The 23,165-nt window shown below is 44.4% G+C and overlaps 2 protein-coding genes across 4 annotated transcripts in view; one reads left to right on the top strand and one right to left on the bottom strand.

Moving 5' to 3' along the window:
- The window catches only part of TMEM63B (transmembrane protein 63B), an 88,156-nt gene extending 82,477 nt beyond the window's left edge, over window positions 1-5,679 (bottom strand). For both annotated transcript variants that reach the window (XM_048843535.2, XM_075127020.1), the window contains exon 1: window positions 5,544-5,679. The gene's annotated coding sequence lies outside the window, so the exon portion shown is untranslated. The remainder of the gene's footprint in view (window positions 1-5,543) is intronic.
- Window positions 5,680-5,826: 147 nt separating this feature from the next.
- On the top strand, window positions 5,827-18,336 carry MRPL14 (mitochondrial ribosomal protein L14). Of its 2 annotated transcripts, XM_048843537.2 has the most exons (4): window positions 5,836-5,933; window positions 10,772-10,908; window positions 14,875-14,968; window positions 17,800-18,336. In XM_048843537.2, the coding sequence occupies exons 2-4, from the start codon at window positions 10,845-10,847 to the stop codon at window positions 18,164-18,166; spliced, it is 525 nt and encodes a 174-aa protein (XP_048699494.1). In that variant the 5' UTR covers window positions 5,836-5,933; window positions 10,772-10,844; the 3' UTR covers window positions 18,167-18,336. The 2 variants fall into 2 exon arrangements, with proteins under 2 accessions (XP_048699495.1, XP_048699494.1); XM_048843538.2 differs by lacking the exon at window positions 10,772-10,908 and having other exon boundaries at window positions 5,827-5,933.
- The last annotated feature ends 4,829 nt before the right edge of the window (window positions 18,337-23,165 follow it).

Here is a 23,165-nt window from a genome sequence, read left to right as displayed (position 1 = left end):
GGTTTTCTCCAGTCATGGGGTGAGGCACCTGCAGAAGTCAGGATACACTGTCCTAAAGGGGACCAGATCTAACACAAACCACTTGGTCACTATGAGCTATTACTGGAAATGGACATTCCTCCCAAACAGCCAATGACCATCCACCCAGATTAAGGTGTGAAATAGACTGCCTCATCAACCAGAACAGGCGGGGAGGGAGGGAAGGGTTCCTGGTACAGCATGTACTGTACATCTAGATCAGTGTTTCCTAGGCACAGACATACATATCAGCGTTGGGCTTCAGGTCTGTGTAACGGGCACTCTAAGCTCCTCTTTCCCCCCCATATATGACCCCAGTACATTCCTCACAACTTGTCCTCCATTCAGTTGGGAGCTCTGTAACCAGCAATGGACTGTGGGCTGCCCACAGTCATATTCCAGATTCTCTGTGTGGCATTTACATCCCCCAGTGGACATGCTTTTGGGTAGGAAGAAGCAACATGCAGTGACACTCAGATCTTAGTGGGTCAGAAGCCAAATTAGCGATCAACATTACCCATAAGAGCCACGGTAGTGTGAATTTATTGTTTCATTTACTATAACACATATATTCATATTTAAATAGTGTAATGGGAAATATTTCTTATATATTATTCTTACAGCAAAAAGACTGACCAAGTATTATTATTTTAACAACTATAGTTGGTTAATAACATAGTAAAAGTATCCTGTTTGGTTAATAATTAAATCACACCGTGTTTTATTATCATGCTGCAGAGAGCCGCAGGAGACACATTAAAGAGCCACTTGCAGCTCGTGAACCTCTGTCCGAGTATCACTGGCTTAGTGGTTGGAGCAGGGGACTGAAGGACAGCAGAGAGAGTCCTAGCCCTGGCTCTGTCTTGGTGTACAAGGTGGGCAAGTCCTTTACCCCCCATGCCTTAGTTTCCCCACTTGCAAGACAGGAATAATACTTAACTACCTTTGCAAAGTGCTTCAAGACTCTTGGAGGCTCTAGAAGTGTTGTTATCCTCCCCCTACCCTGCCCCTGTTGTTATCCTACCTCTACATATCTGCCTGACCCCAATCTTGGCTTGTCCCCAGCTGCTGTCAGTTGTCACAATGCTACATGTGGGGAGAGGCAGGTCTCCCAGGTGGCCAGGACCCATTCCACACACAAGCTTTATAGAGCAATATCAACATCTCAAATTGTACTTGAAGTGGAAGAGGAAGCCAATGTCATATTCGGGGAAACTGGTGTAATGTCCCCTCTAGCCAATACAGCCACATTCTGTGCAACCAGTCCTTTCAAGGCCAGCCCCATACACAGCATAGTAGAACAATCCCATCCACAAAGCCAGAGGCAAGGATAAACAAACTAGGGAATGGATGCTACTATAGATGGAGATATTATAGGTTGATGCATAACTGGTTGGAAAAACGTTCCCAGAGAGTAGTTACCAGTGGTTCACAGTCAAGCTGGAAGGGCATATCGGGGGGGGGGGGGGGGGAGGGGGAGTGTCTCACAGGGATCAGTTCTGGATCTGGCTCTGTTCAATATCTTCATCAATGATTTAGATAATGGCATAGAGAGTACATGTATAAAGTCTGGTTTCAGAGTAACAGCCGTGTCTGAGGACGATACCAAGCTGGAAGGGATTTCAAGTGCTTTGGAGGATAGGATTAAAATTCAAAGTGATCTGGACAAACTGAAGAAATGGTCTGAAGCAAACAGGATGAAATTCAATAAGGACAAATGCAAAATACTCCACTTAGGAAGGAACAATCAGTTGCACACATACAAAATGGGAAATGACTGCCTAGGAAGGAGCACTGTGGAAAGGGATCTGGGGGTCATAATGGACCACAAGCTAAATATGAGACAACAGGGTAACATTGTTGCAAAAAAGCAAACATCATTACGGAATGTATTAGCAGCAGTGTTGTAAGCAAGACGTGAGAAGTAATTCTTCCGCTCTACTCCAGTTGAGGCCGTATCGGCACAGAGTAATGTGTCCAGTTCTGGGCACCACATTTCAGGAAAGATGTGGACAAATTGCAAAAAGTCCAGGGAAGAGCAACAAAAATGATGAAACATTGAGAAACATGACCTATGAGGAAAGATTGAAAAATTGGGGCTGTTTAGTCTGGAGAAGAGAAGACTGAGAGGGGTAATGATAATTTTCAAGTACATAAAAGGTTGTTACAAGGAGGAGGGAGAGAAATTGTTCTCCTTAACCGCTGAAGCTAGGACAAGAAGAAATGGGCTTAAGTTGCAGCAAAGGCAGTTTAGATTGGACATTAGGAAAAACTTCCTATCTGTCAGGGTTGTTAAGCCCTGAAAAATTGCTGAGGGAGGTTGTGGAATCTCTCTCATTAGAGATTTTTAAGAGCAGGTTAGACAATCACCTGTCATGGATGGTCTAGATAATATTTAGTCCTGCCATGAGTGCAAGGAACTGGACTAGATGGTCTCTGAAGGTCCCTTCCAGTCCTACAATTCTATAACTGTGGCGAGTACTCAGAGAGACAGAGAGACATGAAAAAAGGTGCTTTTATCCTGCAGCCATGGTGGTCAGTCAGGGACCCAAAAGCACCCACAGACTGAAAACCTCCCTCAGTGAAGGGGCAAAGCTACTTTCACTATAGCCTCCACACTACTGACACATCAGCATCATCTGTCCTACCAGGGCTGAGCTTCAGCCCACTCACTTTCATTCAAGTCTAGGGTACTGAGACAGCAAGGACACTGCACTGTACAGGTCTTTTGTCTGTCACTAGGAGGAGGTCACCAGCCAATGAGACCAAGCCTGACAGCTGTTCCTTCAAGGGAAGCAGACACCTTGCCCTCCTGCAGGGAAATGTCAACTATCACAACTAACAAATGGTCCAACCCACTTCTTTTTCATTTTACTAGCTGTCAGGGGCATAGATACATCATCACTCCATTAGACAGCATGAAATACTCCTCCTAGTCACAACCGGGTTCGGCCCTCCAAGTGATATGGATCTACATCATGCTAAATGCAAAGGATAAGATGCTATGACCGTCACTTGTGTAATTTATCATTGAGAGGGGGGTCATACGGGATAGCTATAGGCATCAGCTTTTCATCAGGAATATGGTTTTATGTTACAATATTTCTGCAGCTACAAAAGTAAGATTCCACTGATTACATACATACATATTTATGCATTCTAACCCCACTAAGTATAGTCCTGAAACTGTAACCCATGGCATGTCATGCAGGTGCAAATGTATCCCAATTTGGATCTGACTGTAAAAAGAGGGCTTTAAATTATAAGCTCTTTGAGGCCAGGGTTATGTTTATTATTTTTCTGTTTAAATGGAGCTAGAGAACTAGTGAATAATACATACTTGACTGTTAGAATCTCCACACAGAAGGGACTGGTACTTAGATAAATGGGAATACCATGTGATTTACATTTTTAAATGCTAATGGCAATAAAATCAAAGAGGCAATTTAAGCCAAAGCTCTAACACTTCTTGTACAGTTCAGCCTGTTAGTGGGATGGAGACACACTGTTGTTAAGAAAGCACTAACTTCAGAACCAATGCCATCGGTATGAAAACTGCCAGCCAATCACATCAAAGTTTCAAGAGCCCCACAAGGCTCTTGGGTGTGTCATTCATGCCCCTCAGAGTCTTCATCAGCTCCCCCTTACCTTTCAAAAAGGCCATACACATGTAAGTTATGTTATAATTCAGCATCAAAAATGTCATTTTAAAAATATTAAGCGATTTTCCAATACAGTGTGGTCAGAAGGGCCATGAGATGTCCCCTAAATACTTTTATTTTATTGCTCACGAAAAATTCAAGTCTTTTAGCATTTTGTTTACAATGTCAAAAGAATAAATTGCATCCAGAATGACAAATCTGAACAAAGCTGGGTTTCAACTCCAAGCCATTTAATAATACATAATACTGTGCACATATCTGGTACTGTACATGGCTCAACATTAGCTAATTCATCCCTGGGGAGGGGAGGGGAGCAGGTCAACACCATGAGATGATGACCCACATTAGCACACCATGACTTGGAATAAAATTAGATAATGTTACTATCATTAATGGAAGGAGGGAGGTTAAAATGCACAATTCTCAAGTCACAACAAACAGGAATGGCAGCAGCTCAGGATTCACACCCCAGCTCTGCTGGTTGCCTCCTTTGCTTTTAAGACACCTTTTTATTTATAGCAGAGCAGCAGGAGAAAGACACCCTGGAAGAAAGTGAGGAGGAGGAGGAGGTGGTGGTGAAGCATTAGTGAAAGGGGTGGGGAGACGAAGTAAGAAAGTAAATAGCTGAGGTCAGTATGCAGCAGATAAAGCGTTTAGCAGGTGTAATCTAGCTTAAGATAAAATAATTTCCTTGCACCCTTGCTTGGGCTGAGAAGAATAGTTGCCCCATAGAGTCCAAACCAGACAGAGGAAAGCATCTCCAGTGCCTCGGAGTTAGGTCTCTGACAGAGATCCCAGCTGACCCAGCTGTTTGTTAGCTGCATTCACATTGCCTCAGAGCCTTTTCAGTCCAGCCAGGCACCATTAAAAGGATCAGACTGATTGACAGACAATGAGCCACTGGACAGAAGCAAGGAAGTCCTTTAGCTCCCTGAAGAGGCAGGGTGGATTCAACTTTGACTGAGGAGGATGATGGTGGATTTTGCCTCCAGAGCCTGGATCTTCCAGGCCTCTCTCCCAGGAATACTGTTGCAGTTTGAAGGGCTGCTGCAGAGCCATCTACAAAGAAGAGCCGCTCTGGAGTGGGACTGTAGCATGAAGTAACTCCCCTCAACTACACCTTCCTTCAGGGAGAAGGAGACTGCAGCACCATGAACCAACATCACATCACGCTACCCAACCCCACCAAAAGGGGAGAACAATAAAGAAGCACTCAGCCTCCTCTTGCCATCTTGATACACACACACACCCTGTCAGTGAAACCTGGATCAATCCTAACATCCAGCGTCAGCAGCATGAAAATACAACGTTTCCTCCTTGGCGATTTGCTTTTGACATTGGGGGAGAGTCAGGGAACTGCAAGGAGAAAGAGCTGGGCCAGGTAAAATAAATAAATAAAAAAATTCGCTACAGAAATGGTGAATGAGTCATTGTGTTTATTGCGATGAGGCTAGCATGTGTCGGCGGGCAGCCCTGGATACCCTGTAACCTAGCCTCTGAGCCCGCTGCCGGGCTCCGCAAAGGACGGGGCGGGGCGGGGAGAAATCACACAAGAGGCAAACAGGGCATTTGCAGGAGCCACCTCCCTAGCGATCCCGCTTCTATTGTTCCGGAGGCGGGCAGGCAGGCTGAGCGACACGCACCCCCACGGATCTATTGGAAACCGATCCTGGAGCGGGGAAGGAGAGAGCCGTTCCCACGGGCGGGGAGAGGTGCACACACAGAGGGAGACATTCACATTTCCAGGCTGCCTTGGAGACAGGTTCTTGGAGCTGCTGCTGCAAAGGGAAGAAAAGCGAGGGGCGGAGGGAGGGGAAAGGAACGAGCCATTGCAATGCAGTGTCTGCCGGGCTGCTCACTTACCCCAGTGTCAGACACGGACCGGCTCCCCACTCCTTCTGCTGGACTCCCCAAGGGCTCCAGCTGGCCCCTCCGAAGCAGGGAGGGCGGCACCGCACCGCACCGCACTCGCTCACGGGAGGCACCCCGGCCCCACACCAGCTAAACCTCCTGCTCCAGCCTCCGCCCGGCTCAGCTGGAAGAGCCAGGAGGAGACAAGGAGCGAGAGGGCGTGGCCTCTCCCTGCGTAGGAGGAGGTGGCGGCGGTGGTGGGAGGAGCTATTCCGGCGCTGCTCGCCAGTGGCTGATGCGCATGCGCCCCCGTCCCCTCAGCCGATCGGATCGGATTTGCTCGCACAGGCTCCCCCTTTTGCGCATGCGCGCTGGGGGATCGAGCCGGGGAGCCTGCGGCCTGTGAGTGATTGGGGGGCGCGGGGCGCCCGCCGGCCCCTGCCATGCGCGGAGGGCGGGGTAGGGGGAGACCCGGACTCCTGGGTTCCTCGAGTGACCTTGGGCCGGTGCCCGCCCCGGGAGGGGCCCGTTCCCTGCGCCACGCGGGGCAGCCAGAGCCCGCCCGCCCCGGCCGGGACCCCGCCGCGGGCCGCTCTCCGGGCAGGGCCGGGGGCCCGGGCGGCTTCCCAGCCGGTGCGGGGCGCTGCGGTGTCGGGGCGCTGGCCGGCCGCGTGTGGCCTGGGGCGGGCCATGGCCCGCTGCTGCTGCTGCCACCCCGGGCGGCTGCCGGCGTGGTGCACAGCAGGGGGCTGGGAGGGGGAGACGGGTCTCGACATATGTCCTAAAACCTTCCTCATTCCTCAGCCGAGGCCACCCCCGAGTCTTGCTGCATCTTCCTCTGCCCACCGCCCTGTGCACCCTCGTTTCCTGTAGGTGCAGCGTCGCTGTAGATCGGGGTAGTCAGTTATTTTTTTTGTCCTTGTCCAAATTTCCAGACTCCAGGGAAAATGATAACGATAAAAAAAAAGTCAATGACAAGATTGTTCAAAAGTGTCCGGTGGTCTGGATTTGGCCAGCGGTCCACCTATTGACTGTCCCTGCATGGTCTTCTAGCCTGTCCCCTGTAAGCACAAAGTCTCTGTTTTCCTTTCCTGTCTCAAGTACACATTCACAAAAGGAAACTGTACTAAACTCTGCAGCCTCTCTAAAAAGAAAAGGAGTACTAGTGGCACCTTAGAGACTAACCAATTTATTTGAGCATAAGCTTTCGTGAGCTACAGCTCACTTTATTGGATGCATGCTCACGAAAGCTTATGCTCAAATAAATTGGTTAGTCTCTAAGGTGCCACTAGTACTCCTTTTCCTTTTGCGAATACAGGCTAACACAGCTGCTACTTTGAAACCTGCAGCCTCTCTGTTACACCTGTCATGGCCTGCCCTTGTAACCTTTCTGGAGCTCAAGGGACACTTAACTCAGGGCTTGGTGAGGCCATCCTGGTTATTCTTTTGTATTATACTAGTGCTTCCAGTCCCCAACCAAAACCGGGGGCCATTATTTTAGTACTGTACAGACATAATAATAGCCAATCCCTGCCTCAATGAGCTTACAGTATAACTAGAAAAGTCAACCAATGGGTATGTCTAGGCTAGACCCTTTCAGTAGTCTGGCTCGGATACACCACATGTGTATTACAACTTACAAAATTTGTTCTTGAGAACATAAGAATGGCCATACTGGGTCAGACCAATGGTCCATCTGGCCCAGTCTCCTGTCTTCTGACAGTGGCCAGTGCCAAATGTTTCGGAGGGAATGAACAGAAGAGGGAATCATCAAGTAATCCATCCCTGGTCTCCCATTCCCAGCCTCTGGCAAACAAAGGCTAGGGACTTTACTCTTAAGGATCAACAAAGGGCAATGTTTCTCAACTGATGCAACCTTTGGGAAAGTTGTTGAAAATGTTATTGCAGTCTAATACAAAGAAAATCTTGCTCCCTCACTCCTGGCACACCTTTCAGGGTCCAGTATACCTCCCTCCCCAAATATTATTTATGTTTAGTCTTCTTAGTATCAATGCATTTTTACTCTTACAGTAAATGAATAGGAGTTCTAAACACCCCCCTCTCCCCCCGGATCTAGACCATCCCTGACAGGTGTTTGTTTAAACTGCTCTTAAAAATTGACAATGATGGAGGTTCCACAACCTCCCTAGACAATTTATTTCTTTGCTTAACCACTCTCACAGGAAGTTCTTCCTAATGTGCAACCTAAACCTCCCGAAGCCCATTGCTTCTTGTCTTAGCCTCACAAGTTAAGGAGAACATTTTTTCTTCCTCCTCCTTGTAACAACCTTTGGGATATGCAGAGTTAATTAGGTTGAGAAACTTCTGTGCCTAAACTCTGTACAGTTTTCTTTTTTACTTCAACATTATCTTAATAAAATTATTAAATCGGTTCTGGTTAGCTTAACCTGGGTGTGAGCAGCCACAGTGCAAAGCCATACCCAAGTTACTGTGCCCTCCCTAGAGCTGCACTCATCTGGGTGTATCACTAGGACTTCTGGGGCCATGCCACATGGTTCTTTGTGCTGTAGTATGCTGAGCCTGTCCGATTCCATCCCAGTGAATTGTGGAAGAATTTTTCTGCCCTTTGGAGGGAATTATGAGAAGGCATCAGAGGACTATCAGTGCTCAAATGATTTAGTCCTCCCTGCACTGTGTGTGAGCTATCAGCCTGAATGAAGATGGAACCCAAATTCTTATTCATACCTCCAGCTGTGCCAGCTAGCCTGTGTTGAAAGTACCACCAAACTTTGGGAGACAGGATTCTGTATGTTGATAGGAGGGGATTGGGGCAGCACCCATGTAAATGCCTGGGCCAACTGCAGTGAAGACATATCTGCAGGCAGTTAATGCAAGGTGGTAAATGTCTGGTGAAGACAAGCACAAAGAAGCTAAGGTGAAATGGACGAAGATAGTTTTACATCAAGATAGCTATTTCTCAGTAAAATCCCAGTGGAGACAAAGCACAGATAACGTTTACCTTGATAGGTTTCAGAGTAACAGCCGTGTTAGTCTGTATTCACAAAAAGAAAAGGAGTACTTGTGGCACCTTAGAGACTAACCAATTTATTTGAGCATAAGCTTTCGTGAGCTACAGCTCACTTCATCGCCGATGAAGTGAGCTGTAGCTCACGAAAGCTTATGCTCAAATAAATTGGTTGGTCTCTAAGGTGCCACAAGTACTCCCTTTTTTTGCGTTTACCTTGATGTAGCCAGTAGAGGTCAGCCCTGTACCCCGATCTGGGATTGGCCTCAACTAGCTACCTTAGGGTCAAAACTAGGTTGGTCTGCACCAAGATTTTACATTGAGACAGCTGACTCAGTTAGCTATCTCAGGGTAAACAACCTCCGCCCCCTTTTGCTATGAAGACAGCCATGGTTGGATAACAGGTCAGTGGTAGAACTGGGAATAGACCCAGTCTTCTGACTTCCTGTTTGTCCTGTCCACTAGATCTCACTAATCTTTAAAAGAGATAAGTTTGTTTTGAGATTTGAGGTGTATATATGTGCATGTGCACACTCTGTGGGGACTAGAAAGCAAAATCCAGTTATGCAGGTTAATGTTTGGATTAGTTTGCACTCCCAAAAGATTTTAGTGGGAATTTTACTATGAAAAGGTTTTCAGGCGTCTATAGCACTAAAAAGAAAGGCCTGAATTTCAATTTGGAACACTTCAGTGTCTTTATTTTTTTCTCTGGTTAATTATGATCCTGAGAACCAATTCCAAATTCTTGTGATTCTCTTGGAAACTATGCAAAAGTAGAATTGTTCCTTCTTAAAACACAGGTATAATGAGTTTCTGTTATTGCCTTGAACCAATAAATACTCTGGTTAGTAACCAGTCCTATTAATAAAACTTGAATTTTAGAAGAATTAAGTCCCTCTGTGTGAGTTTTTTTTTTGGCCTCTATAGTGTGTCATTAATGTAAAACCAATTATGCCTTTGTAATGAATATCTCCTGTGTTTTTAACACACACAAGCTCTTAATCACATCTCTTTCTTTCTGAAGAAAAATCTGAATCGGTTGAGCCCCTGTAGCTCACAGTTGGCTCTTGTAGAGCAGGTTGGCAGACATTCTATAAATAAACCCATACACTGCTGCTGCAGGTTTTGACATTTGCATAGTGCATATCATCTTGAGTTCATTGCCTTCATTTTAATGATGAATGAAGAACTCATTTCAAGTCTGTACGTGCTAGTGCCCAGAATTTGACTTTTTTTCAGTCTCAGTTTGAAAGAATGGTCAGGCTAGACCCTGCTAAACTGACTATTAAGATAATATTGCTACAGTTAAGAGTGAAAAAGATGTTTTCCCCTGTTGTGTTTTGTGAATTTAACAGCAATTTTGTATTTAGTTGGTTTCAGTGTTTGCCCTTTCACCTAGTAACAGGGGACAGGAAAAAAAGTTATAAATAGGAAAATGTGACTGTGAAACTACAAACATTCCCAGGGGACTTGGAAGCAGGTGGTTAACTCATTTTTAAAACTGACTAGATTTCAAGTTAATTGTGTCCCTTAAAAGTGGATGTTCTGGCCTTTTGTTTTAAAATTTCTTTTAATCCTATAGTGACCTAATGTGCCATTAGTAAACAGTTTTGCAGAGTGCATTTCCAATTTGTCTCTGGGTGCTTTTATTACTTGAATTGAGCTATAGAAATGTATGTAGTAATCATGGTGACTGTCTATACAAAGTACCCCTGCAATGGGCATTAAGGTTTTATCACCCAAAATGGAGTTGACAGGGGAGATGGTCTTGCAACATGTCGCTAAAGTGTGTGGAGGGAAAGCCACCTTTCCTATTGGCAGACTCACAAATGAAATCAAGAGAATTTGAAGACTCAAGTCTTGTTTCCCATGTGGTTTGAATCCTGAAGAAGGTACTCAGCAACTTGTGGATTGTTTGGCTCCCTTTGGGAGTAAACACGCATGGTCACTGCTATTATTTTAGTGGTAAGATGTCCTCAGATCATACTAGTTAATGAGGCAGCCCGTGTGTGTTAGATAAAATATTCTGGGTTGGCTACTTTCTGTTCGGTGGAGTGGAATATTCCAGAACTGCAGTGTATTTGCTTCTGTTGGAAAACACTTACATTTGCAAGATTAATAAAACACATCTTTATTGCCTAGTGGAGAGGGGGTAAGGTAAGCTGGGAGTTTTAATACGACACTTGAAAATGGTACAGTGCATAAATAACCTTCAGTGCTTTGTGACCAATGAACGGTTCCTCTTCCTGTGCAGTGTTTGAGCTTTGTGTAAGTCCGCTGAAGGCCTGTTGAAGTGGGGAGAATGCTGCAATACACTTGAGAATGGAATGTTTACTGCAGCGGGTTATTGCACATTCCGACTTAATCAGGAGACTAGGAATTATCACTTTGGTGAGCGAATATTTGATTAACTTTTTTTTTTCCCCTAAAACTTATTCCGAAAAAAAATTGGTCAGATTGGGGGAAGATGGGTAAAAGAGCTTCAAGGTCTTGGATTTACAGAGTTGGACCCTCTCAATATGAAATAAAAGTAATTGCTAGAGTTTAGCTGCAGCCATGTGACCTAAATTAGGACGGATTTAACGTGTAGTCATCGTTTAAGTGCTCTAGATATGTTACTGTGTTGCAGTGCCGTGATCATTTCTGTGACAAGAAGCACCTCATGTCATATAAACTCTATACTGCATGAAATTGGCTTCTGGATTGGTGGCTATCTCAAGTCTTAGTTTTGGGCAATGGCCATGACAAAGATGGTACAAATGTTAGTCTACATGAAAACTGGCCTCTTCTGTACTAGCACGAATGAGTCAACAATCAGAAGAATGTTAATATTTAAATATTAAACAGTAATATTCTCTTTCCTTTCTCCAATATTATAAGGCACCCTCATGTGCTGATTGGGCAATCGCAACTACAGATGAGTGGCTCTTGGAAGTGCCCAAAGGAACAATGATTGCATTGTATAAGGCTTGAGAGAAGCTGGGAAGAGCCTCTTACAAATGCACCACAAAGCACCAAAACATGTCCAGAAATGACACTGGAAAGCAAACTTAAGAAGAAAACTAAGTTAATTTGTTGTTCACACATTTGCGGTTACTGCTCTAATAGAATGTGCCAGATGCTGTCGTCTCCTCTCTGGTCCACTTTGAAGATTTGCCAGCATGTGGTAACAGCTCTCTGGAGTGTTGAAGTGTTCTGTGCTGCAACTGGTGGGATGGATTTTAGTGCTTTATAATGACTGTTAAACCAGCATTAAACCAGGCTTTTAATACTTAGCATTCACATACCGCCATACAGACAGTAAAAAATTAATCTGCCCCTTGGAGTTAAGATGGAGACACTAAGGCAGAGAGGATAAATGACTTCTTAAAGGCTACACAGAGTATATTGGAGCTGGGTCTAAACTTGGGAGTGTCTGGCACCCAATACAATAGATCAAAAAACGGCTTACCTGCTGGGCTCTTGCTGCCAGTGGTCTAAATTTTCATTTCCTTGGGAAGTTTGGAAATGCTGATGTTAGTCAAACAAATTGAAGATCTGATTTACTGTTCATACAGTATTAAGTGCAAAGTGTGTTTCACTGCATGAGCTGAATTGTGGGGCTATTTCAGCTCAAAGGGAAAGTTAAGACTAGCAGAATGTGAAGGGGAAGAGGGGATGGAAGAGTTTCTCAGCATTGCTATAAAGATGGAATACTGATCACACATAGTTCTTGAACACTGTCCACTTTAACAGAGCAGAAGCTATCTTGTGTCAGTGGCTGTGTAATCTCATTCCACACAGAGGATTTGGGGTTAGAAATATCCAAGGGCTTTTTATGAGCCAGTGAAATGCTCAGTGTTTTCCAGGAGTTCACCACCGATGACAATTTGTGGGAGAAGGGAGGCAACTTGTGCTAGGGCAGGCTAGTGGAGAACTTTAGTCTTCCCAATGTTGAGGGAAAATCCCAGGCTGTGATAGGCACCTGAGAAAAGATCTGGACTGCAAGTCACCCTCAGTGTGCACGAGGATAGCACTGTCGTCAGCATACTGAAGGTCAGTAATAACAGTCCTGGTGACCTTAGTTTTAGAATGAAGACACCACAGTTGAAGAGCTTGTCGTCCATGCAGTACTCCATCCTAATTCCAGAAGAAAGGTAATGAGTAAGAATCAAGATCACAGCAAGATAGATGAAAAAAGGTTTTGGGCAATAACAGCCCTGCTTAACACCAGTCATGGTAAGAGGACCGAGGAAACGCTACAAGGACACCCTGGAAGTATATCTTCAGAAGAGAGGCATTGACCCCACAAATTGGGAAGAGCTAGCTGCCAATAGACTGCTATGGCTTGCATCATACAGCAAGCCGCAGCCCGTTTGAAGAGAATCGCCTTGCTCAAGAGGCTGAGAAACGGCAGAGGAGGAAGGAAATGGTACAGCATCCCGGCCAGCAGTTGTGCTGTCTCCAAGCAACCACCTGCCGTATATATGGAAAAACCTGTAGAGCACTGATTGGACTCCTCAGCCATCTGAAGTCTCATCAATGACTTTTTTCCCCTGGCAGACATCATCCTCGTATGGAAGGATAGCTGTTGCTGACAAATAGCAAATTTAGACTTTAAGTAGACAGCATGGTACAGGAAAGGGGCAGACAAGCACTGGTATTTCTCATTGATGCCATCTGTCGGAAAGATCCATGGCTTGCCTTAGACACAGGCTCTGGAGGTAGTGAGAGTAACATGTAAACACTCATGTATGTGCTTAGTTTTGCTTCCATTAGTAAAATAAAGCATATATAGGAGTGTTAGCAAAACTGAGGACAAAGTCTGTCTCTTCACTGCCGGGAACATTGTGCGCGTTTAGGGTGAGGTAACTGAAGCTACCTTGCTGTAAAATCCTAATGGAGTCAAGGCATAGGTAGTCTTAACCTTCATGTTGCTAGGGAAAGTTACTATATCTCCCTGCCATAGTTGAGCTTGCCTAGCTACATAAAAGTAAAAACTACAGAGTCTTGTTTTTGCTAGTATTTCACAGTGAGATTGCTAATATGTATTAGCGCTCTTGCTATAAAAACACACCTTTTTTGGCAGTGAAGATGGTCACCCTAGGAACAGTGGAGGGGAAATCGGGCAAAATGTTAAGAAATATTGCTAATTTATTCCAGGTTCTGTTCTCTTATTCCCCCTCCCCACCCCGGGCGCAGTTTTCTTTTGTTTTTTTCTTTGCCACAAAAAATACCGCACTTCCAATGTGGTAAGCCTCTTATTCAAAACCTGCCCACGTGAGGCCACTTGCAGCACAGTTAAGAATACATGCTATATTGTGTGAGTTTCGGTGCAGAAGTGCTGCGGCAGGTTTTTTCAGATGGTCCTTAAAATGTGCCAGTATGTAAAACGTGGCCCCAAGGTTATCAGAATTGGCTAAAAGATAAGTGGCAACTGTATTTTAATGGTTACTTCCGGAAGGAGAGAGGCAGAAGGGAGTGTTGTTGGAAAGAGTTCAGTTAATCTGTATGGTCATAGGTACAAAGAAATAGAAGCACCTAAAATATAGGCCCTGGAGAAAGTCAGGGAATCTAGTTTAGATAACATTTTGGTATCTGATAAATTCCTGCCCAAGTCTTTACAAAAGGCTATAATGAGGTTGGAATGCTGCAAGGAGTTAAGAATAGCAATACTACTCAAAGCTGTGGCTCCAGAAAGAACTTCTTAGATTACAGGAGATTGTTTCCTGTGGGCACCGCAGGCGGGGAAATATTGCCTGAAATAGTATTGGGGTCTAGAAACAAGCTGAGGAATGCCTGCTGCTTGCTAAGATTTGGAGCACCACTGATCAGTGGCATTTGGAGCTTCTTCATTGCTTTCATGTTTTGTGGTGACTTGCCTCCTGCAATCCACAAACCCAAAGAATTTATATCGAAACCTGTGTTAAAGGAAACAGAATTTTCTTTGACCGTTTTTTGGAGAGAATTTTAGTAGCTGTTAATGGTCGAATAAAGTCTTACATAGTGACTATGTTCTCACCATGCATGCCCACAATTCCCAAAATAATGGTTACATGGCTTGCATTAAGAGGGAAAAGGCACTAAAATGGTAAATTTCCCCTGAAATAGAAAACTGCACTGCAGTGATATTGAACATGCTGCCTATGCTTTACGTCTGAGTTGTACTGACTGTCAGATTCAAACAAGGACTGTTGCTCTGGTTTGTACAATGCTGAGGATGCTGTCAGCACTCAAGTAATGTATGCCCAGCAGTGCAATGTACTATACATCCCAGATGTGTCTTTTGGGGTCCCGCCTATGATTTACCTTTTTTAAAAAACTGAAATCAGCACTATCCAATTTCCAGAATCCATATTTCTCTTGTTTCTCCTGCAGGGCTTGTTACCAGAATCTCAATGGCTTTCTTGAGTAGGCGGCTGGGCTTGCTGTTAACACAAGTAAACAGAGTGGTCGAGCAGCGGCACTTCAGGTACTTTTCAAATACTGCGAGCAGCCTTTAGTGAACGCCTGTTGTTGTTGTTGTTTGTTGTTGTTTTTAAACGGACTGATTTTGTAGGTCAAACACAAAAGGTCATGATTCTAATTCTGTAAAAACGGTGTAAGAGAAAAATTGTCATTACAGTCCATGAAAAGCCATTTGTTACTGTTGCCAGCTGAGTGAAATGCAGAAAAGATAACAAAAAGCCCCATGTGGTGAAAAGTCAGTTACATGCTTAGAATTCTTCTAGTGTTAATTGTCTGGTGTTTAGACCAAAAAATAATTTTGAAAATTCTTTTCTTGTATCTTGACAGTGTCCTTTACGTTGTTTTCTTTTAATTTAAAATGCCTGTCCCTGCCTCTAGGCATTTATTGATTAGCTTCACATATGCAATGCATTGACTAACCTTTAGGACCCTGATCCTGCAATATTCTCTGTGAGGGTATGTGGAGCCACCAACACAGGTCTCATTGCAGGATTGATTAGAACCTTAGTTTGCAGGGGGGATTAGTGTTTTAAATTGACTCACTTATTAGTCATTCACGTCACACCCATCACTGTAGTATCTGGGCTCAGTGTATATGAGGCAAATAAAGACAATTTCCTTATAAAAGGAGCTTCGTTCCTCCCGTCTTTAGTGCCATGGGCTACATTTATATGGACATCCAGAATAAGGACCACTAATTCCCACTTACACTGGGGTAAATGAAAGCAGAATTTGTCTCCAAGACTTTTAAAAGGATTGTGACAAAAAGGTGTTGATGGTAGATAACTGGGAAACTGAGAGGCTCTGGAGCCATGCGGTGCTAACAATATGAGGCTGTACCCATTCTATGGGGACTGTCGTCTTGTTCTGTGTTTGTGCAGCACTGCTCTTTGAAATGCCAATTTCTGTTTAAATCAGTACAAGTGTGTGTTGCACTTGATAAGCCAGGGAGTTTGTGTGTCACTTCTTGTGGAGGCCTGGAGGGGGGCAAAGTTGTGTGCACATACTCTCCATCTTCAAGAGGGAGTGAGGAATCTAGATGTTGTGATTTAGTTACTGTACAATTTATACTCTATAAAACTAGAAAGAACCTGAGTGGATAGGCTGGCCTTTCATCCTGAACTTCTTTGAGTGGTCATTGTGTAATTCAGAAACAAACTACTGGGTTGATGTTTACCAGCAATCAGATCAGTATGGGCCTAAGGGGTCTGGTGAAGTGAATTTGAACAGGGCCCTTGTAGTGGTGAGAGACTTTCCTAGATTTTGGCCAGGTGTCTTCTTTGAATGGGGCCAATAAACCATTCAAATTTGATGTTTTAAAAACTAATTTAAAAAAATGTATTTTAAAGTGAGGTTCTACTCTGAAAAGTGAACATGTAAAAATGACCCCTTACTGTACAGATCTGCCCTCCTCTCTCTGAGTGTATTCAGAATCAGATCTGCTGATTTAACAAACACATTTGTACTTCTTTTTATTCTTGTTAGTCCCATGGAGCCAGAATAGCTAAGAGAATCCAGCTCATGCTCTGTTCCTTTTGAATCATGAAGAGAATTTTTGACTAAGTGACACCTGTGCACATTCGCGGAAGGCAGTGGGACTTCACAGGTGTCTCTGAAGGGAGAATTTATTCTGCAGAACCTTTATTACTAATGAGGACATGCAAGAAACAAAGAGCCCAGCTTGATTCTCAGGGCATGGCTAGACTTGCAGATGTAGAGTGCTGGGAGTTAAACCACCCTTCGGAGAGTGCAGCAGGGAAAACACTGCCCTGTGTTTACAGTGTCAGCTACAAATGCACTGGTGTGGCCACATTAGCAGCTCTTGCAATGCCACAGAGAGCAGTGCATTGTGGTAGCTATCCCAGTGTGCAAGTGGCTGCAACGTGCTTTTCAAGTGGGGTGGGGTGGAGTGTGACAGGGAGTATGTTGTGTGTATGTGGGGGGGGGGGGGGAGAGAGTGGGTTTTTGGGGCTGAGAGCGTGTCAGCATGCTGCCTTGTAAATTCAGACAGCAGCAGGCCCCCCTGCCTCTCTCTCACTCTCCGCAAGCAGCATTCCACAGTAATGGTTGCCGTGTCCTGGAGCAGATAAGCATACCGGCTATCAGAAACGGAGCTTGGAAAGGGGACATCCGCATTCTTGCAGCTGATTCCAAAATAATGACCAGAGTGGCCACTTGACTTCAGGAGATTAAGGGACGTTTTCCCGGAGGCCAGTCACAGCTCAGTAACGCAACACCTTGTTCACACTGATGCTGGGGCGTTTCAGCCTGGGTTCAGCAAGCTTTATGCTTCTCATGGAGGTGGATTACCAGGAGCGCTCCAGCTGCAGAGTCCAGACGCTCTATGTGCCTTGCCAGTGTGGACACGTCGGGAGTTAGAGCGTCCAGGGCTGCTTTAGTGCGCTCTAACTTGCAAGTGTAGCCAAGTCCTCAGATCCCTGGTGCTGTTTGTGGCACTGACAAAAAAACAAAACAAAATCCTTTCACTTGTAAACTGAACACATTGCATCTGGAGGTTTTAAAGGGTGCAATCAACGGGAGGCTCCACAACATCATGTTTTAAAGTCACATTTCAGAGTAGAGTGGCCCTTTTGACTCCCTGTTCGCATGAATAATTTATTTACATTTAGTAAATTGAATGTGAAACCCAAAGTAGCACCTGACTTTCAAAGAACACTTTGCACGCAGTAGATGTGTCATCAGTATGGTATGTATTTCTCACTGACTCCTTATCACTGGCTTATATAACAGCTTGATTCTGTGCTGAGCTTTGCCCTTGATCCCCAAGGATTGTTTGAGAAGCTCTGTCTAGCATTCTTACTTCTCTTTTGCCAGCATCTCTGGAGCATGCAGTGCGATACAGAAACTGACCCGCGTGCGAGTGGTGGACAACAGTGCCTTGGGGAACACACCGTACCATCGGCCGCCCAAATGCATCCATGTGTATAACAAGACTGGAGTTGGGAAAGTGGGGGATAAAATTCTATTGGCTATCAAAGGAGAAAAGAAAAAGGCTTTAATTGTAGGTCACAGGATGCCTGGCCCTTGCATGACGCCTAGATTTGATTCCAACAATGTGGTGCTCATCGAAGACAATGGAAACCCAACGGGGACTAGAATAAAAACCCCAATACCCTTGATACTGCGGAAGCGCGAAGGAGAGTTCTCTAAAGTGTTGGCCATTGCCCAGCACTTAGTGTGAAGACTAAGAAAGGTCTCAGGCTGTCCTGCGTCATGGACTTTGAAACAGTAAGTGTTCCACATGGTTCCACTTAACCTAGGAGAGGATCCAAGGAGAATTGAGGTTCATCAGGAGACTTGTCTTCTACTCGTGAATTAAGATCTACAGCTGAATAAAAGATTTTTAAGACACTGAGTATTTTTTTTTTTAGATTGCTTTGGCAAAACCATCTAAAAGGATGTGATGCAGTTAGAAAATCAAACTGTTTTAGATGAACCCTTCCCTGCCTGTGGTATTAACCTGCCCCAAGATCATTAACACTTAGTATGTTAAAACTCTAACTTGCTTTGCCCGTTTATGCTGTTTTTTTTACTTTTTTGCATTTCTCAGTTCTGGCGACTTGCCTGTTGAGACTATGATTTGTGATGAGTAACACACAAATAAGTGCAGTTCCTGCCTCCAAGAACTTGCAAGTCTAAATGACCCAGATAAGACACTGGGGGAGACCCAGAGAAAAGTATACGATCGAAATGAAATGTTGGAGTGCTACAGGCATTTGAGTGATGGGCTAGTCTCTGTGGACCTTGCAGAAAAAAGCAGGTCTTCAGGAGGGATTGTAGTGAGGACAGTGTTAGGGGACTGCTCACATTGGTAGTGAGAAGTTGCTCCATGTTTGTGGGCACCCCAGAATAAGGTGAAGAGGTGAGAACTGGAGAGGAAACAAATGGGGACATGAGGCAATGTGATAAGATCTGAGATGCAAGCCAGGACTCAGGTGAGTAGGATCTTGTAGGGAAAGATGAGAAATGTATGTGTGAGCCAGTGGAAGGCTTTGGAAATAACTGGTTTCGTTTTCTGGTTCTCTTCACTAGTTCCTGGGTTCGAGTTGCAAACACCGCTGGGGAAGGCTTATATTCAGTCTGCGTTCAACCTAATATTTTTCATTTTTAAAAAAACACAACACAAAGGTTGGGTTTAAACTAGACCCAGTCTCTTTTAGAAAACTTCCCTTTAAATCCTTTCAAGTTCCTTTTTGCATCTCCACACTTTCTGCTCTCCAGGTCCTCAGCTTTGTGGCGAAAGGGAAGAGAAGACTCTAGCTTTAGCTTAAACTGAGGGCAGTTTCTCCAGCTCATTTGATAGCAATCGCCTTCCAAACAAACCCTTCCCTGCTTTGAGGGGACGTTTATGTCACTCTTCTATGCAAGACCTATTGTGTCTTTGATAGAGGGAAGGGCCTCTTTTCTAACTCTAAGGACAGTTAAGCTCTGGAGTACGCTTCCACGGGAGGTTGTGGAATCCATGTTGTTGGAGGTTTTTAAGACCAGATTGGACAACCACCTGTTAGTGATGGTCTAGTTATACTTGGTCCTCCTCAGTGCAGAGGGCTGGACTAGATGATCTCTCAAGGTCCGTTCCAGTTCTACATTTCTGTGATTCTCTGGTGAATAGGAACTCCACTTCTGATGGTTTACAGTGATAAGTGCAGCTAGATTAGATGCCTGAACCTGCGCTTGCTATTGTTCCACCATAACGTAAGGAGTTGCAAACATGTAGGCATTGTATAAAGTCCTTTGTGGTTGAATGTGAGCCCAGAACTACATGGGATACTTTAAGGGAGTCTCAGCTGCTGTGAATGTTGTTCTAAAAGCAGCTTTGAAATGTTCCACAGAGTGGCATAGGCATCTGCTACCATGGGAAGCAAACACCTGTCCTGTGATGTTGCATCAAGGCTTAGGAAGTGTGGGCTAAGGACTGGGGGAGATTGCATAAAGCTGATGCAATACAATCAAGGCTCTGGTTGGAAAAAGAGGTGGTTATCTGAAAAGCCCATGCGTTAAGTTAAATCACACCTATAACCCTTTTAAAATGTTCCCCCTAGAGAAGTAGCAATGTGTTTTTTATTTGTTATAACAATACTACTGAGCGTTTTAGCCATGGGCAGAGGAAATGTCCCTATTGGTTCCTAAAAAAGAATTTCAAGATCCTATTTAAAGGGAGTGAAGACTGAAGCATTCACTATTTTTGCATGCCTGGTGCCCTCTCGTGGCTCCCTACAGCATGAATGAGTCTTGCAGCTGGGGTTTTATAAAGCTGAAAGCCATCATCTTTCATCTGAATTACCTATTTATAAACCATATGTGGAGGCAGTCCACACATTAAGCGTTGCTTCTCTTGTTGGGGTAGGGCAAGCTTTGCCATCTTTAGCAGGTACTTGCTGTTGCTTGTTGCAGGTTTGTTCATGCCGTCAACTGAAGTAAAATACACTAAAGTTGGAAAGAGAAAAGTAACCCAAAATTACTTAAATCCACTGGCCCAAACCAAAAGGCAGGTCCAGCTACCCAGTAGTAGTAGTAAATACCAGAAGTACCTAGAAGGTGCATTTGCTTAAAGTACTAGCTTTTCATCATAGGTGATTATGAGCTGAAGCTTGCATGTCTGTCTCTCTCCCTATCCTATTTTACTGCCTGCGTGCATTGCAAAGCCTTGTTTTACTACTAAGCATTTGATGCTTTGTATGAAGGCCATTCTGGAAACATAAACTTGAACAATGATCTGCTGCCTGTTTAACCCAGATTCCATTCCCTGAAATTAAATGTTACTCAAAGCGAGCCATGAACTAAAATGCATTGTTCAGTGTGTAACTTGTGTGGTGGTTGTCACTGATTTACAGAAGTAACTTTAAAGGATTACTGGTTCCGAGACAAATTTTTTCCTGTTTTAAAGTTGTTTAGAATCCCAGGAGGTCCTTGCACAGATCATAAATATGTTAGTCTGCTGTGACTGAGTATATTTACGTTTAGGAACTCGGAGCAAAGAGTTACCTGGAAAATAGAATTCTTGGTGTGCAAAAGATGTCAGCGCTGAGGGATTGGATTAGCAAGGTTCCTCTGATAAACATTCACTTGGTTCAGGGAGTGTCAGGCTTGCAGGGCTGAATCTCTGCTCCTGTACAGGCTTCTGCCAGTGCAATTGCAGGTAAAATGACTCGAGTTAAACCAGCCAGGGTTTATAAAAATCAGTGTACCGTGGTATAGTTTGCTAATAGATCATTAAAGTTAAAGTGCTTTAGAGTACAGCTGTCTGAGTGCTCATCTACTGTGCTACTGACTAAAGCTTTTCAAGTAAAAACTCACTGAACTGAGTATATGTATTGGTAACTATCCCTCCATGCTACTTTTAGGAAACCTTCCTCTGATCTCAACAGCAACCCTCATCTCCAGGAAGCTGTATTTCCTATCAAGTCCCATCAGCTCAGTTGTCCTATCCGTCCTTCCTGAAGACATGGAGAAGTCCGACTTCCTCCTAATGTAAATACTGTTTGAAAGGGAGACTGAAGTAGGGGAAAATGAGGCATGTGGGTTGGAAAACTGCTATACAGGCGCTTTCACTGGGTCCAGAACTTGCAAGGATGAAAATATGTTTCCACAAGTGTCCCTTGCCACTTCTTTAGGCTTCTGCAAGGAGTCCATCCTTACCATTATGATCATGAGTATAAGATCCACTATGGGCAGGAACTTGGGACAGCCAAGTTGTCTGATTACTTTGTAAATCATTTAAACATCCATTCCATTATATGTTTCTCTTGCATAAGCAACCACTCAGGTCTTGCAATCATCTTAGAAAGGCTTGGAGTCTCTAACAATTTGCAAACATCCTCCAGTTTTTAACCTTTGAACATCAGGCTTATTCATTTCTTCTGGGATAAGTGGACCCTGCTGTTAGGATATTAAATATTTCACAGGGGAGTCTCAAAACTCTCTAGCGTTTTGCCGTGGGGAGGGGGAAGTGGACAAGATAATGGAATGTATTTAGGATTAAACAGTAAAAAAGACATTTTTATTTGCAAGCAAATAAATATGTGGAACTAAATCCTTAACTGATGAGATTAGTAAGCAGACATGCCAGACAACTAAGCTAATATCCTGTATAGAACCTACTGCTGTTTTTTACCAGTCTTGTCCCAACAAGGAATGAGTTGCTGGAGAGTGGCCCACCAGAAATAAATGTGGCCCTGGTGTTATGCGCTCTGGCTCCAGTCCCTTTGCTTGTAGTGATTTCTTGCCAGGTAACAGTTCTTCCATCTGGGCTGGTACAGGAGGAAAAAAAAACTGTGGCTTGCAAAGACAATATTAAGTAATTTCTTTGTGTCCTCCAGAATTCTCTTCCGCTCATGGAATTGTAGGATCCCCAATAACTCTGGGTTGGGGTAGCTATAGAATTAATGTAGTGAGGTAGGCTGCTTCCCCCTGTTTTCTGGCTGGCTCAGAGGTCTTTCCTGCTCCTCCCTTGATCAGTACAAACTTTCTATTTTCTTTGTTCCTGGTTTTCATTCAGGACAATATGGGCTTCTTGTTTTACATTTTCTTCCCCCATCTTCACTTTTTCTTCCAACGTTCTTCTCTTGCCACCTATGCTCTCTCTACGTGTGTTTGCCTCTGCTATGTGCAGGGGAGCCTAGTGGGAGTCCTTCAGAGGGAGACAGAGACTACCAGCCATTTAGTAGATAACCGCAGTGGGGAACTCAAGGCCGTGTGTCTAGTTCAGGGCTGCCTGTTAACTTTGCGACAAGCATCCTCCACTTAGTTATACTTCAGGGAAAACATTGTCACCTGTTTGGGACATGTCTTTTTTAGTGTCCAGTCTCCAAAGCAGCTGCCCCGTAGGAAATGCAACCAAGGGCCCCAGAGGTGGAGACAGAACTCTCCAAACTAGAGTTCTACTAAAAAGAAAAGGAGTACTTGTGGCACCTTAGAGACTAACCAATTTATTTGAGCATGAGCTTTCGTGAGCTACAGCTCACTTCATCGGATGCATACCGTGGAAACTGCAGCAGACTTTATATACACACAGAGAATATGAAACAATACCTCCTCCCACCCCACTGTCCTGCTGGTAATAGCTTATCTAAAGTGATCATCAGGTTGGGCCATTTCCAGCACAAATCCAGCACAAATGCCCTACTGTGCATCTGCACTGCTCATGGCTTAGTCCTGCCTTCTCCCCTACTACTAGTCTC

Source organism: Caretta caretta, chromosome 3 (assembly GCF_965140235.1).
Source record: "Caretta caretta isolate rCarCar2 chromosome 3, rCarCar1.hap1, whole genome shotgun sequence".
Classification (NCBI taxonomy): domain Eukaryota; kingdom Metazoa; phylum Chordata; order Testudines; family Cheloniidae; genus Caretta; species Caretta caretta.
The sequence above is the reverse complement of the archived record's forward strand: the minus strand, read 5'-3'. Positions and strand labels throughout refer to the sequence as shown.